Source organism: Sphaeramia orbicularis, chromosome 3, assembly GCF_902148855.1.
Source record: "Sphaeramia orbicularis chromosome 3, fSphaOr1.1, whole genome shotgun sequence".
Lineage (NCBI taxonomy): Eukaryota > Metazoa > Chordata > Actinopteri > Kurtiformes > Apogonidae > Sphaeramia > Sphaeramia orbicularis.
The window spans coordinates 11277396-11290786 of NC_043959.1; the positions used below are offsets into that span (position 1 = coordinate 11277396).

Sequence of the window (13391 nt, forward strand, 5' to 3'; positions counted from 1 at the left end):
AGACACACAAAGGTCCAGCTGGAAGTGGACTCCAGTGGGTTCAGATCTGGTCTGTGCTGGACTCCAGTGGGTTCAGATCTGGTCTGGACTCATGGATGTGTTGGATGGACCCCTGACTGCTCAGTGGAATGTGAACTCTGGGACCATGTGGGGGCAGCGGTCTGTGGATCATGACGGTAAGTGGAACTAAACTAACCCTAACCCTAACCCTAACCCAGTGGAACTAAACTAACCCAGTGGAGTAACTAACCCTAAGCCAGTGAGTCTGAAGAAGACATGATGTTTTAGAGGCAGAAGGAGAGATAATGGAGAAGAAGAAGGAGGTCATCTATTGGTCTGGACATGATGGAGGACACATTCCACCATCTGGTCAGGGTTAGGGTTAGGGGTCAGTCAGGGTTAGGGTCAGGGGGTCAGGGTTAGGGTCAGAGTTAGGGGTCAGGGTTAGGGTCAGGGGTCAGGCTTAGGGTCAGGGGTCAGGGTTTTCCCACTCTGCTGTTATATAATAGACACTGTGTGACGGACAAAGGCTGTTGTGTTTGGACACTAGACAGGAGAGAGTGGACGGATCTGTTGGTTCAATCTAACCCTGCTCAGACGTATGTGTGTGTGTGTGGGGTGTCAGACCTGATGTCAACTGTGTGTGTGTGATGTCATAAATCTAACCTCGCTCAGATATATGTGTGTGTGTGTGTGTGGGGGGGGGGTCGTCAGACCTGATGTCAGCTGTGTGTGTGTGATGTCATCAGGACTAGCTCCAATCGAGACTGTAACAATAATAATGCTGTAATAATCCTGTCTGAGAAGCAGAGTCTGAAACACAAACAGGAACATGTGTGAGTTTATCAAACCTGAGAGGATTTATATGAAATACATTTAAACATACTGAGAATTAAGGAGAATTAAAGACATATTTATGAAATACATTTAAACATACTGAGAATTAAGGAGAATTAAAGACATATGTATGAGATACTTTTAAACATACTGAGAATTAAGGTTAATTAAAGGCATATATATGTATATTTGTGTGTGTATATTATATGTATATATATATATATATATATATATATATATATATATATATATATATATATACCCTCTCCGACCCTCTCCGGGTCGGTGGGGAGTCTTTGCCCCAAGTGGAGGAGTTTAAGTATCTTGGGGTCTTGTTCACGAGTGAGGGAAGGATGGAGCATGAGATTGACAGACGGATCGGTGCAGCGTCTGCAGTGATGCAGTCGCTGTATCGGTCGGTTGTGGTAAAGAAGGAGCTGAGCGGAGAGGCGAAGCTCTCGATTTACCGGTCAATCTACGTTCCTACCCTCACCTATGGTCATGAGCTTTGGGTCATGACCGAAAGGACAAGATCCCGGATACAAGCGGTCGAAATGAGTTTCCTCCGCAGGGTGGCTGGGCGCACCCTTAGGGATAGGGTGAGGAGCTCAGTCACCAGGGAGGAGCTCGGAGTAGAGCCGCTGCTCCTCCGCGTCGAGAGGGGCCAGCTGAGGTGGCTCGGGCATCTGTTTCGGATGCCTCCTGGACGCCTCCCTGGGGAGGTGTTCCGGGCATGTCCCACCGGGAGGAGACCTCGGGGAAGACCCAGGACACGTTGGAGAGACTATGTCTCTCGGCTGGCCTGGGAACGCCTCGGGGTCCCCCCGGAAGAGCTGGAGGAGGTGTCTGGGGAGAGGGAAGTCTGGGCGTCCCTGGTAAGACTGTTACCCCCGCGACCCTGCCCCGGATAAGCGGAAGGAAATGGATGGATATATATATATATATATATATATATATATATATATATATATATATATATATATATATATATATATATATATGAAATATATTTAAGCATACTGAGAATTAAGGAGAATTAAAGGCGTATATATGAAATACATTTAAACATACTGAGAATTAAAGTTAATTAAAGACTTCTATATGAAATACATTCAAACATATTGAGAATTAAAGACGTATATATGAAATATAGTTAAACATACTGAGAATTAAGGAGAATTAAAGGCATATATATATATATCAAATACATTTAAACATACTGGGAATTAAGGAGAATTAAAGACATATATGAAATACATTTAAAAACACTGAGAATTAAGGTTAATTAAAGACATATATGAAATCCATTTAAACATACTAAGAATTAAGGAGAATTAAAGATGTATATATGAAATACATTTAAACATACTGAGAATTAAGAATTAAAGACATATATATGAAATACATTTAAACATGGCAGACACACAGTGTTCACAGATAAACACTGTTTTCTGACTGGACCACAGTCCTCCAATAGTTAAACTCTAATGGTCCATTGTCTGTGTCCATACCTGTCCAGTCCAATGACAGAATGAATGACCTAGTAAAGTTAGCACCACTCAGGGAAGTAGCCTATCCAAGCTAACACTAACCTTTAGCCCTAAATGTGCATTTTCACAGTCATAAAGTCAGTCAGATGACGAAACACAGGAGTCCTTAAGCCAAAGTTCTAAAAAAAAAAAAAAAAAAAAAAAAAAAATTCAAAGTTCTAAAGGGGCGTCAGTGTGGTGTTAGTATTTCCCATGGACACTAAACGTACATCGTGACGTCAATGTACAGTTTGTAGCCCCGCCCACCGTCAATGGCGATTGCAACAGATCCGTAGTGTTCAGGGAACGGATCGCCATCAAGCCCTAACCGGGTTTGATAAATTAAACATCGCACGAAACTAATGCGACGAATAGTAAGTAACCCCTATGTATCAACATTATTTACATTTACAATGTAGTCTACATATACGTTTGCGGTGTTTTTAGTGGTTTAACCCTCATCGGCTTTGTACTGCTGTAGTGCTTGGAAACCTGTACCACGTAGTCAGTAGCATTAGCCGTAGTCGTTAGCATTAGCCGTAGTCGTTAGCTTTAGCCGTAGTCAGTAGCTTTAGCCAGCAACGACTCCTTTGTTCACGTTATCGACGGGATTCTTTACGACGTTATACTTAATATGTTCGCGTCAAGCGTAGTATGAATGTGTGTTTTCTATCGATAGTGTGGTAAATGTAGGTGTTGTCGAGTGGTTGGGGTCGTTAGACGAATTATGATCCGAGCCGACTATAGCGTCTTCCCGTTGTTCTTCCATTACAGGGTTTTTCCCAGCAGACAAACCGCGGGTACGGTGAGGCAGCACAGCCACTAGAATGTAGGCATCCAGTCCGTTTGAATATACGCACTGTCATATAATCATGTACTGTATGTGAACACCCTCGGTATTATGGCCAGTCTTTACCCCGGGGCTTATGCCGTTATATAGTCGATACTGTGGAACCGGACTAGCTAGCGCCTGGGCCGGGCGGGGGAGGGGTTGTCTTCCATTATCCTCACCACGTTTCAATCCGTTAAATGACTGTTTTTACTCGGTCTACAGCTCTACTCAAAACATTTTCATCATGACTATATTTCGTAGAAAAAATAGAATTAACCGTCCTTTTATGGTGTTTTCATATCGTTGAAGAAAAACACAAGTTGGTCTAATTCTCTTGGATTTATTAGCGAAAATAAAATTGCAGACTACGTGTTAAATCTAAAATCGTTTTGGGAGAAGCCAGACCATTATTCTCAGCTTTAATTATTTACAACGAGACGAACATAATGATTGTAACGATAAATGTATGCAAAGAAAATGACCAACACCAGAAGTATATCACAAACTCGGAGTTCATGTGAGTTTTATTCTCCTTACTAATGTTTTTGTTAATGTTATTTTCATCTTGTTGCCTACCATAATTAGTTTTCTGTCATTTAAAACCAAAGTTACCAGGGTCTGGCTAAGTTAACTCTGCAAAAGTCATCATTTAAATTAGAAAAAAAAGAAGAAACAAAACAGAGAAATCTAAAACATGCTGAAGAATTCCAATAGTGAACAAGTTGGTAAGATGTTCCGTCACATTGATTTTCTAAGAGTTGAGCTGTGGGGCTGCACCTGTGCATTGGAACCTCTGAAAGTAGGAGCATTGTTGCATGTTGTCATTCTGTCTTTCTCTGTTTCTTTCAGGTTATACTCTACTAAAATGGAGGATAGTTTTGATTGTGACTGTGGCGAGCTGGAGCCACCTGATCAATAAGGCTGAGAACTTATTTTGAAGACCAGATTCATTTCAACTCTCTAGATCAGGTGACCCAAGAGGAAAACTATACAGACAGACAAATAAGAAAAGGAACAAAAAAAAAATAGTGCATATTGGTACATTTCATATGCTGCTCAGGACCAGTCATACACTGAATGTATCTGCACTGTGAGGATGCAACGACACACTTTTACTGTTTAACATAGTTTAGCTTTTGAATTGGCCTCAAAGTTCATTCCATTGCAGTCTATAGTAACACTTATCACCAAGAACTGCTCAGCCACAAACTGAGGACTTTTTTTCCCACTTTACTGTCCTCAGTCATCATGGAAAAACACTTTGTTCAGACATTAGAGCCCCATCATTGACAGCAAAGGCCACCTAGGGGGACTTTGTAGTTAACTGTACCGGGGTCAGCTGGTTCGGTCTGGTTCAGGAACAACTGGACTGTTGGTGCTCAGATTGGACTTCAGACAGGCCAGACAACACATACACAACAGAGTCTGGTGTTTAGACCGTAGTAGTTACGATGGCAGAGAAGTTTGAGTCCCTGATGAACATTCATGGCTTTGACCTGGGTTCTCGCTACATGGACTTGAAGCCTCTGGGCTATGGAGGAAACGGACTAGTATTCTCAGCAGTTGACACAGATTGTGACAAACGTGTAGCTGTGAAGAAAATCATCTTGACTGACCCCCAGAGTGTAAAGCACGCCCTCCGCGAAATCAAGATCATCAGACGTCTTGATCATGATAACATCGTTAAGGTATGGAAGAAACTTTGGGGGTGTGGGGGTGGGTAATGTATGTAAAATATGACAACGCTAATGTATGGTTTGGATGTTTTGTCCTGCAGGTGTTTGAGACTCTGGGCCCGAATGGTCGTAGGCTAACAGAAGACGTGGTGTCCCTCACAGAGGTCAACTCGGTCTACATTGTGCAGGAGTACATGGAGACGGACCTGTGTCAGCTGTTGGAGAAGGGCCTCCTGTCTGAAGGCCATGCCCGGCTCTTCATGTACCAGCTCCTCAGGGGCCTGAAGTACATCCATTCTGCCAACGTGCTGCACCGGGACCTAAAACCTGCCAACCTGTTTGTCAACACAGAAGATCTGGTTCTCAAAATTGGGGACTTTGGTTTGGCCCGCATCATGGACCCCCACTACTCCCACAAGGTAGGACTGGTGTCTGGTCTGGTCCTGCTTTAATGTGAGTCGTATGTGGATAAGAGTGGAATGTTGCATCGCTAGATCAGGGTAGATCAGTAAACAAAACATTTACTCTGTGTGTGTGTTTGACACGTGATGTTTGTTGCCCTGTGATTTGCCGCTCCCTCGGGTGAGCAGGTTCATAGCAGGAAGTCAACATGACAGGATGTGGGTCCTTGTGGTAATGTCGCACTACTCTTCTCAGGAGAAATTTTGTGTGTGTGTATATATGCAGTGTTTCCTGTGGAATTGATCTCTTGGTGCGGCGGTGTGTGTGTGGGGTGTATCTTCAGTCAGTTTCCATACTAATTATAATACTTATAATGGGGGAGGGGTCGTTGACCGGTTTCTGTCGTACTTGTAATACTTATAATGGGGGGGGGGGGGTTGGTTCATATGGGGTGGTGTGGAAGTGAAAGTGAAACTTAACAGCGTTACTAATTACTCTACATCTCCCGCTGTTGTGAAGGTCACCTTTTTTGTACCTCCTGAATCTTTGCAAACTTTCATGTGAGGGGGCAGGACATTTGTCCCCCCCCGTTATATATTATACATATGTATAATAATTCCAATGCAATGGTGATGATTTTTTTTTTTTGTGGTGTGTGGCGGCAGGGATTGTGCCGTGGCATTGCGCCAGCGGTACCTCCGGCCCTCCCAAAAACGCAGACCAGAAGTTGTGGGAGGCTGCCTTGTACAGGCGGGGATGGGGGGCTTTCAAGTCACATCGGCTTGACATTGGCACTGGTCCGATGGCCTGCCACAGTTTTTGCAGCATACGGACCAGTATGGGCCACAAGAATTCCAAATTAACTGGCCCATTCGGGCCACAGCTGATACAAAATGTTGACAAAAGAAACTAGGGGTTGACCTATTGATCATTATTGGCTTTTTGAAGTGTCCGACGGCCGGTGTGATGGATCAAACTTAAATGGGGTTATTTTGGCTCTGATGCAGCCGGCTTTCCAATCAACAGTGGAAGGTCTGCGTGCACTGTGTGTGTGTGAAAACAGGGCAGACACACGGACGAGATAGAAGCTGCCCTGAACCAGTCGTACAGGCTTAGGTGACGGTAAGTTCAGGCAGCAGATTTGGCCAAAGTTGGAATAAACATCACAACCCAAGGCATGGACTGAAAGTCCCAAAATATGAACACAATAAGTGGAAGTGCTATGAAGGGAATGTTTAGCCATTAGCTTTAACCAGCTTAGCTTTGAGTACGCACCGCCCCCCCCCCCCCCCCGCCCGTCTGTCTGTGTCACTATAAGACTGCTGGGTAATCATAACTGTAGGGAAATAGTCTGTGATAGTAGTAAGGTGTGTGGGTGTGTGTGTGTGTGTGTGTCTCCAAACCTGCAGTAGTGTCAGGTTGGTTATCGGAGGTTTATACATTTAGCCAGTCTCCTCCTCTGTGTCACTACAACCAGACGCTCACTGGATTATAGCATTGATGAGCATGCACAGTGCTCATTAATGGACATTTATAAACATGCCGTAAGTCATTTACTGTAATTATCAGCTGAATAGCCTAGTTTTGAATGACAGGGCACATGCACTTAAAATATAAGATTAACAGAATCCAACTATGAGCTTTCCAAATGCTGTAATAAATGAAGCTTGACTGAAAAGCACCTTATTATATCAAAATGAACTCTCTCTCTCTCTCTCTCTCTCTCTCTCTCTCTCTCTCTCTCTCTCTCCATATATATGTGTGTGTGTGTGTGTGTGTATGTATGTATGTATGTAGACACATACAAGTGTTGAACATAAACATTTCACACGGTGTGAAAGTGTATTTCCATGTGTGAATAGGAGTGTGTGGTATCAGTGTGGACACCAGCTGTAAAGACACCATGGCCCCAGTGTTGGTCACTGTATAAAGGGATGAGGAAACACTAGTGGAGGCCATATGGTTGTGTGACCTGTGGAAATCTTCGAGCGTCTGGATCTCTGTAAAGCACAAACGCAGTCAGATGTTTACACGTGTCTCAGATTAGTCTTGTGTGGGACTGAAGTGAACTCACGTGATGTGATCCCTTTGGCAGGAACATCCTCATTCATATGGGATCTACTGGATGTACTGGAATCCACAGCCCACTCTAAGGCCGACACTTCCATCATCACTGATGTTCTGATGTTTGGGTTTGACATGAGTCATCTGTCAGACTGAGACAATAGGTCTGTCTGCATTAAGAGGAAGGGGAGGCCTCGCAGTTTCTGGAAAGAAATGAGTGTGTCACACAGTTCACTGACTGACATCAGGCCTTTCCCCTCTATACAAGCAGTTTGTTCTCATCCAAAGTGTGGATTTTAAAGCTGCTTGGTTTAAATAGTCTCATTACCTGTTACACCTTCTACAACAGTTTGTTCTTATTATGGGGCTTTCATCATTTGCATTGGATCTTATTGCCTCCATCTGGTTGCATATTTGTTTTAGTGCCGCAACAATGAATTGATTATAAATTGATCCAAATCAATTCTTAAAGAGTTGGCAACAAACTCATCAGTTGATTTGTTGGGTGTTGATCACGTTATTATTGAGGCATATGCACTCTGTGTAACAGAGGAAAACACAGAGCAGCATGGCTGAGGCTTCGGATGACCAACCAGATTATTAAAGCTAGCTTTACATTCTGTTGGCAGTGGCGGCGGCAGTCCTGTTTGGACCAAACGTACTGCACCATTTATGAAACAAAACTTGAATAGGGGGGAAAATTGGCCAAAATCCCACGGTGCACTACGTTTGGGCCAAACGGGGCTGTCATGGCGCTGGGAAGATAATGTAAACATTAGCTTAAAATAGTCTACATGTCGTGATTACTTTAGCCCGCTAGCTAGTTAGACACTACTGTCATAATTCTACCGTTTGCATGCATGTCTGTTTATCAGACCACCAGACTAACGTTACCTATCGTTTACTGAACTAATCCATCCAACACTAGTTTGATATCCTAGAACCTGAGCTAGATAAAGACTGTATTTGACTAGTCTCTGACCATAACAGGTCTAGGTAGCAGGCTAGAGCTGCTAACTAAACCTGAAACCACTGCAGGGATTGTTAGTGACTTGTCTGCAGACTATACTGCTGTGGGTTAAATACTGATCTTTGAGAATTGAGTCTTTTGTGTTCATCTGATGATTCGATTAGTTATTAAAATAATCTACAGATTAATCAATTATTAAGATTCTCATTAGTTGCAGCCCTACTTGGTTTCTTCTTTGTTCTTGTCCTCTTGTTTATTTATTTAAATCCAAAAATATCCATCTTGCCTCTTGAACTCGGGACCAAAAATCAGCTTTTAATCTTGAAAGAATGAATGATTTGACATTTGACTGATAAGAACATTTGTATGGCAGTGTTTTTCCCACATCTCTGACCTAATCCCACATGAGTAGAAGAGGTGCCTTAGACCAGATTGAGCTTGTTTAAAGATGAACTCGTTGCCCCGTTGTCCTCACTTGAGTACCTGGTGAAATGTGGAAATGTCAGAAACCATTGTTTTTCTTTGTGTTCACTGTTGTGTCGAGTGTCTGTGGACACATTTGCCCTTCCAGTGGGTGTGTGTCTGTGGTGTACTGGGTGTGCCAAAGCAGCTGGGTGTCACTGGGCATGTTCGTTGAATAACGTCTGGTCTAAATAAAGAAGCGCTCTATGATTCTCCCTTTCTGGTGCAATTTCAGTAGCATGCTCTCTAGATTCATGCAGCAGCAGAGTCTCTATATGTAAAATGTCATCAGATAACATATGTAATGATTTATATAAATAAAGTTAGATTGACTGAGCTCTCATGAAGACTGTGAGGCATTTATCACCACCTTATCCTCACATATTGCTTTTTTTGTGTTAAATTACTGGACTTGAATTATTCTAATTATTATTCTTTCTTGGCTTTGTCTTACAATTGTCATCTTAAATGCTGGGGTTCTAGTAAATGCTGTGGTGGGAATATAAGGCCTATGTCTGTCTAAACCTTGAGAGCCAGCCCTTAAGGTGGCTCAGGATCAAGAATGACAAGCATTCACTTAGAGGCATCCAGACTCTGCTAACCTGAACCTCTTCCTTTTTCCTGCCACGGCTTTGTTCAGTTGTTGGAGCTCTCACTTCAACCTTATTTGAAACTGGTGAAAAGCCTGTTTTCATTTTGACGTGTAGTTCATCTGCATTCAGGGGTAAATGGACTGAACTTATGTAGCACATTTTCTACACCTTCAAAGCGCTTTACAGTTCCTCACATTCACCCATTCACATACACACACACACACACACCAGTAGGCAGCTGCTGCCATGCAAGGCGCTGCCAGGCTCTACTGGGAGCAATTTAGGGTTCAGTGTCTTGCCCAAGGACACTTCGACATAGGGCTGCACGATTTTGGCAAAAAAAAAAATCCCGATTTTTTTTTTTTTTTCCTCTAAAAATTCGATTTTCGATTTTGATTTCGATTTTTGGGTAAAACTACAAAAGACAACAGAAGTCAGCATGTTGTTTTTGTGAGCAGCCAACAATGCAAGGCACTGCTCTGACCTCAAATCTGTGATGGTATCACGTGATGAACCGAAAGAAGTTTATTTTTTCTTAATTAAATCTTTATTGAATGAAGTAGAGTATACAAACAATGTATACAACAAGAAAATAACATAAGTTTGCCAGGGGGATTACACTATAATACAATGTCCAAATCAGAGCAAATACTTATGTTTTTTATACCTTTTTTATACCTGCCTTTTTGTTTCCAGATTTATCTAACAGCTTTTAAATAAAGTTCAACATCTTTCAAAAAATAAATAATATTTGGTTTTGTGTTACAGAACTTACATTTGTGAATGAAAAATTTAGCAAGTAAGAGGACTAAATTAATTATTAAAAACAAATATTTATTTATTATTATTATTATTATTTTTATTATTTTTTTTCTGGGTATCTGGGCCCACAGAAGTGATACCAATATAAGTCAGTGACAGGCTTCAGTCGTGCGTGTGTGCGTGGATCACGTTAATATGAGTGATCCACATGCGGTTCTATTTAAATTGGGGGATCTGCGTGGAACAGACCGACCCAGGACACACTGGAGGGGTTATATCTGTGGAGCTGGTGGATGTGTGTGGGCACAGGGCTGTCTGGGCTCCTCTGCTGAGGCTGATGACCCCGAGACCCGGACCCGGTTCGGAAGAAGACAGTACGGTACGGATCCGGGACAACGGAAGATGAGTGATCCGCATGTAGTTCTATTTCAGTTGCGGGATCCGTGCATGAAGCCACGGCTTACATTGCTATAAGTACTGCGGGCTCATTAACACATTTAAAGTCCGGTCATTACACGGACTTCTGTGACAGACTGCTGTCACTGATAGAAGGAGGAGCCTACGGGAGCCCGCAAGCTCGCGGCCCGCAGACACGAGAGGGATGAAATCGATTTTACGATTTCCCTTTTTTAAAAATCGTCCTAATTAAAAAATCTGATTTCGATTTAAAATCGATTAATCGTGCAGCCCTACTTCGACATGTGGACAGACAGAGCCAGGATTCGAACCACCGACCCTTCTGTCTAAGGATGACCCGCTCTACTAACTGAGCCACAGCCGCCCCAGTTATATGAGAATATTCACTTGAACAGCCTTCAGTCAGCCCTTGTTTTTCAAACAGAGTTCTCACATGTTTGTCCCATTTGGTTTTGCCTCTGATGTCCATTAATGCTCTTTACAGATTATGACACAATGGCACTTGTGTTGTGGTGGTGCTGACATCTCTGAAGTGGTCACTCACTGTAAATATTTCAAGGATAATGTAGTGAAAAATGTGTGGACTGAGTTAAATGGTATCATATCTGCTCAGTGTGGTGACACGTGTTCAACTGGTTTGTCTTTGAAAGAAGGTTATCAATAAAGACAATGAGACTGCACGTTCATATTTCATGAACTGTTGAAGGATTTGTGGGTTGACCCTCAGGTCAGGACAACATTAAGGAACTTGTGATACTGTCGAGATGACATGGATATTTTCAGGGATCTTATATTAAAAAAGAGGGACATAAAGGGTTCACAGATGCCCTTCTGTCTTCTCTAAGCCTCCAACCACAAGAACAGACATACATTTGACCCAGTTATTCAGCCAACAACAGGCCTGTCTGCACCACACTTGAAAAGATCAACAAGGAAAATGCCGGAGAGTCAGATTAAAATGTAATGAAATTCAAAGATGTGGCTGCACGTCTGTTCTAAGCCTAAAGGTGGTACCGTTGTTGAACACACTGTTGTTTTTGCTAATGCTAAGGTCTCACTCGTAGAAGGACTTGTGACACATGATCAGAGACACCAGATTGAAATACCTTATCTATTAATAATGTCCATATATCTGAAATGTTGTGAGGCTGCAGTGGAGCTCCATTTATATCTATTTATAGCTGCAGATAGTTATCAATGTGTAGGTTATGGTTGAAATAGCTCAGTGCCAGTAAAAGACAAATCCAAAACCTGCTATGCAGTGTCCTGGCTTTATCCCAGAACTGATCTCATGGACTCACCAACCACCTTTACTGTTCAGAGCCGCCAAAGGTCGCTGTGACTAACTGCAGCCGGTAATGACTCATTAAATGTCAGGCTGTTGTGATCTAAATCAGGTGGTTCAGGTTTTCACCAAATGGTGGATCCTTGAAAGACTTGATGTGCGGTTCCTCTGTCTTTGTGATGAGTGGCCTACTTAGAAATCTGAGAAATAAAAGTACAAGCACTTCAGCACTGACCTCGTACACTAAATGCCCCCCAACTCATAGGCAAACACAAGCGTGTTCCTTCACTTCAAGCCTGTTCTACATAGAAATGTCCTTATGCAATGGTGCAGTGCTCAGTAAAGCCTAATCCAAAACAAACCCTCTTGTACATGACTGATTGTACTTTGTGAGAGGTGGAGCTGTGCAGCCTTAGTATGGCTGACCTGCTGTTGTATTACCAAACACTGACCTGTTTAATCCCTGGTGAAAGACTCCGAAAAGGATTAGTTAATTACACAGAAAAGGGTTTTTGGCTATAGCAGGGCCATTAAAAACTAGAGTTATTGTGTTGCATATTATTTCTTTACTTTGTCCGCACACTATATTTCAGTTTTTTCTTCTAAATTTTGGCTTTTAGAACACAGAACTTGATGGTTGAATTTTCTTACCTTTGTGTTAGTATAATTGGGCTCTCTTGTTTTTTCTATTGACTGAATTCCATCGTACCAATGTTCTAATAGACAGACATCCAATGTACCATTAGAATAACATAGAATTAACTTGACCATCAAGGCAGCAGGCTGTTCCATTGGGAACTCTACTGTGACATACAATTACTATGCTCTCTGATCTTGTGTATTTTTACAAATACTTCCAAATAATCACAGTTAGTTGTATGGCTTCATCAACTTTCATTCAGCACCAAAAGTCCACCTCTGAAACCAGAAAGCCCGACTGATTTGACATAGTAAGCATTAGCATTGCTTGTTGTTTTCAGGTCCATCAAACCCAGGTTGGGTAGAGCAGTGATACTATTTAGGATAGTGCGACATGAAATATCTGCATCCAAATTAGGGCAGAAACAGGAGCCTGGCTCAGTTAAGGAGGCCATTTTAGTCTCACCACAAACTACCAGTGAATGAGACGTGGTGGTGGTGAGGTTATGGCTTCCCCTCCTCTCCCCACCCCCAACGCCCCACACAGGTCAGTTTCCTTTGTGGTCGGTGTCCTCTCTGAGTATCAGCTGACAGCTGAGTGGTGTCACGGCTGTGTCTGTGTTGTACCAGAGGATTATTCTGCTCTCAGACTGCTGACAGGGCCTGCACGTGTCTGACCCCCCCCCCCCACCACCACCACCCCCCACCCCCAGTCCACCGTTTACTCCTGGGTCTTTGTCTGTGTACTGGGTCACAGGCAGATCTGTGACCTGCACAGATCTGCCAAGGATATGCCATCGATCTTTAATACCAGTCACCTGAGATCCACCACTAGAGGCAGTGAGGTTTGAACCTGTGTCCTCGGTGGGACCTCATCAACAGTTCTCATCGGAACATAAACGTCACTCACATATTGGCCCTTT

General features: G+C 42.8%; 1 protein-coding gene across 4 annotated transcripts in view; it reads left to right on the forward strand.

Moving 5' to 3' along the window:
• mapk6 (mitogen-activated protein kinase 6) overlaps positions 1–13391 on the forward strand; it is a 23990-nt gene continuing 10599 nt past the window's right edge. Inside the window, exons 1-4 of one of the 4 annotated variants that reach the window (XM_030130905.1) lie at positions 3–159; positions 727–734; positions 4048–4886; positions 4976–5293. In XM_030130905.1, the coding sequence (XP_029986765.1) occupies positions 4650–4886; positions 4976–5293 (555 nt within the window). In that variant the 5' untranslated portion in view covers positions 3–159; positions 727–734; positions 4048–4649. Of the gene's footprint in view, positions 177–726; positions 735–2566; positions 2741–4047; positions 4887–4975; positions 5294–13391 lie in introns of those variants that run through there. The other 3 variants (XM_030130904.1, XM_030130903.1, XM_030130906.1) reach the window with 3 other exon arrangements.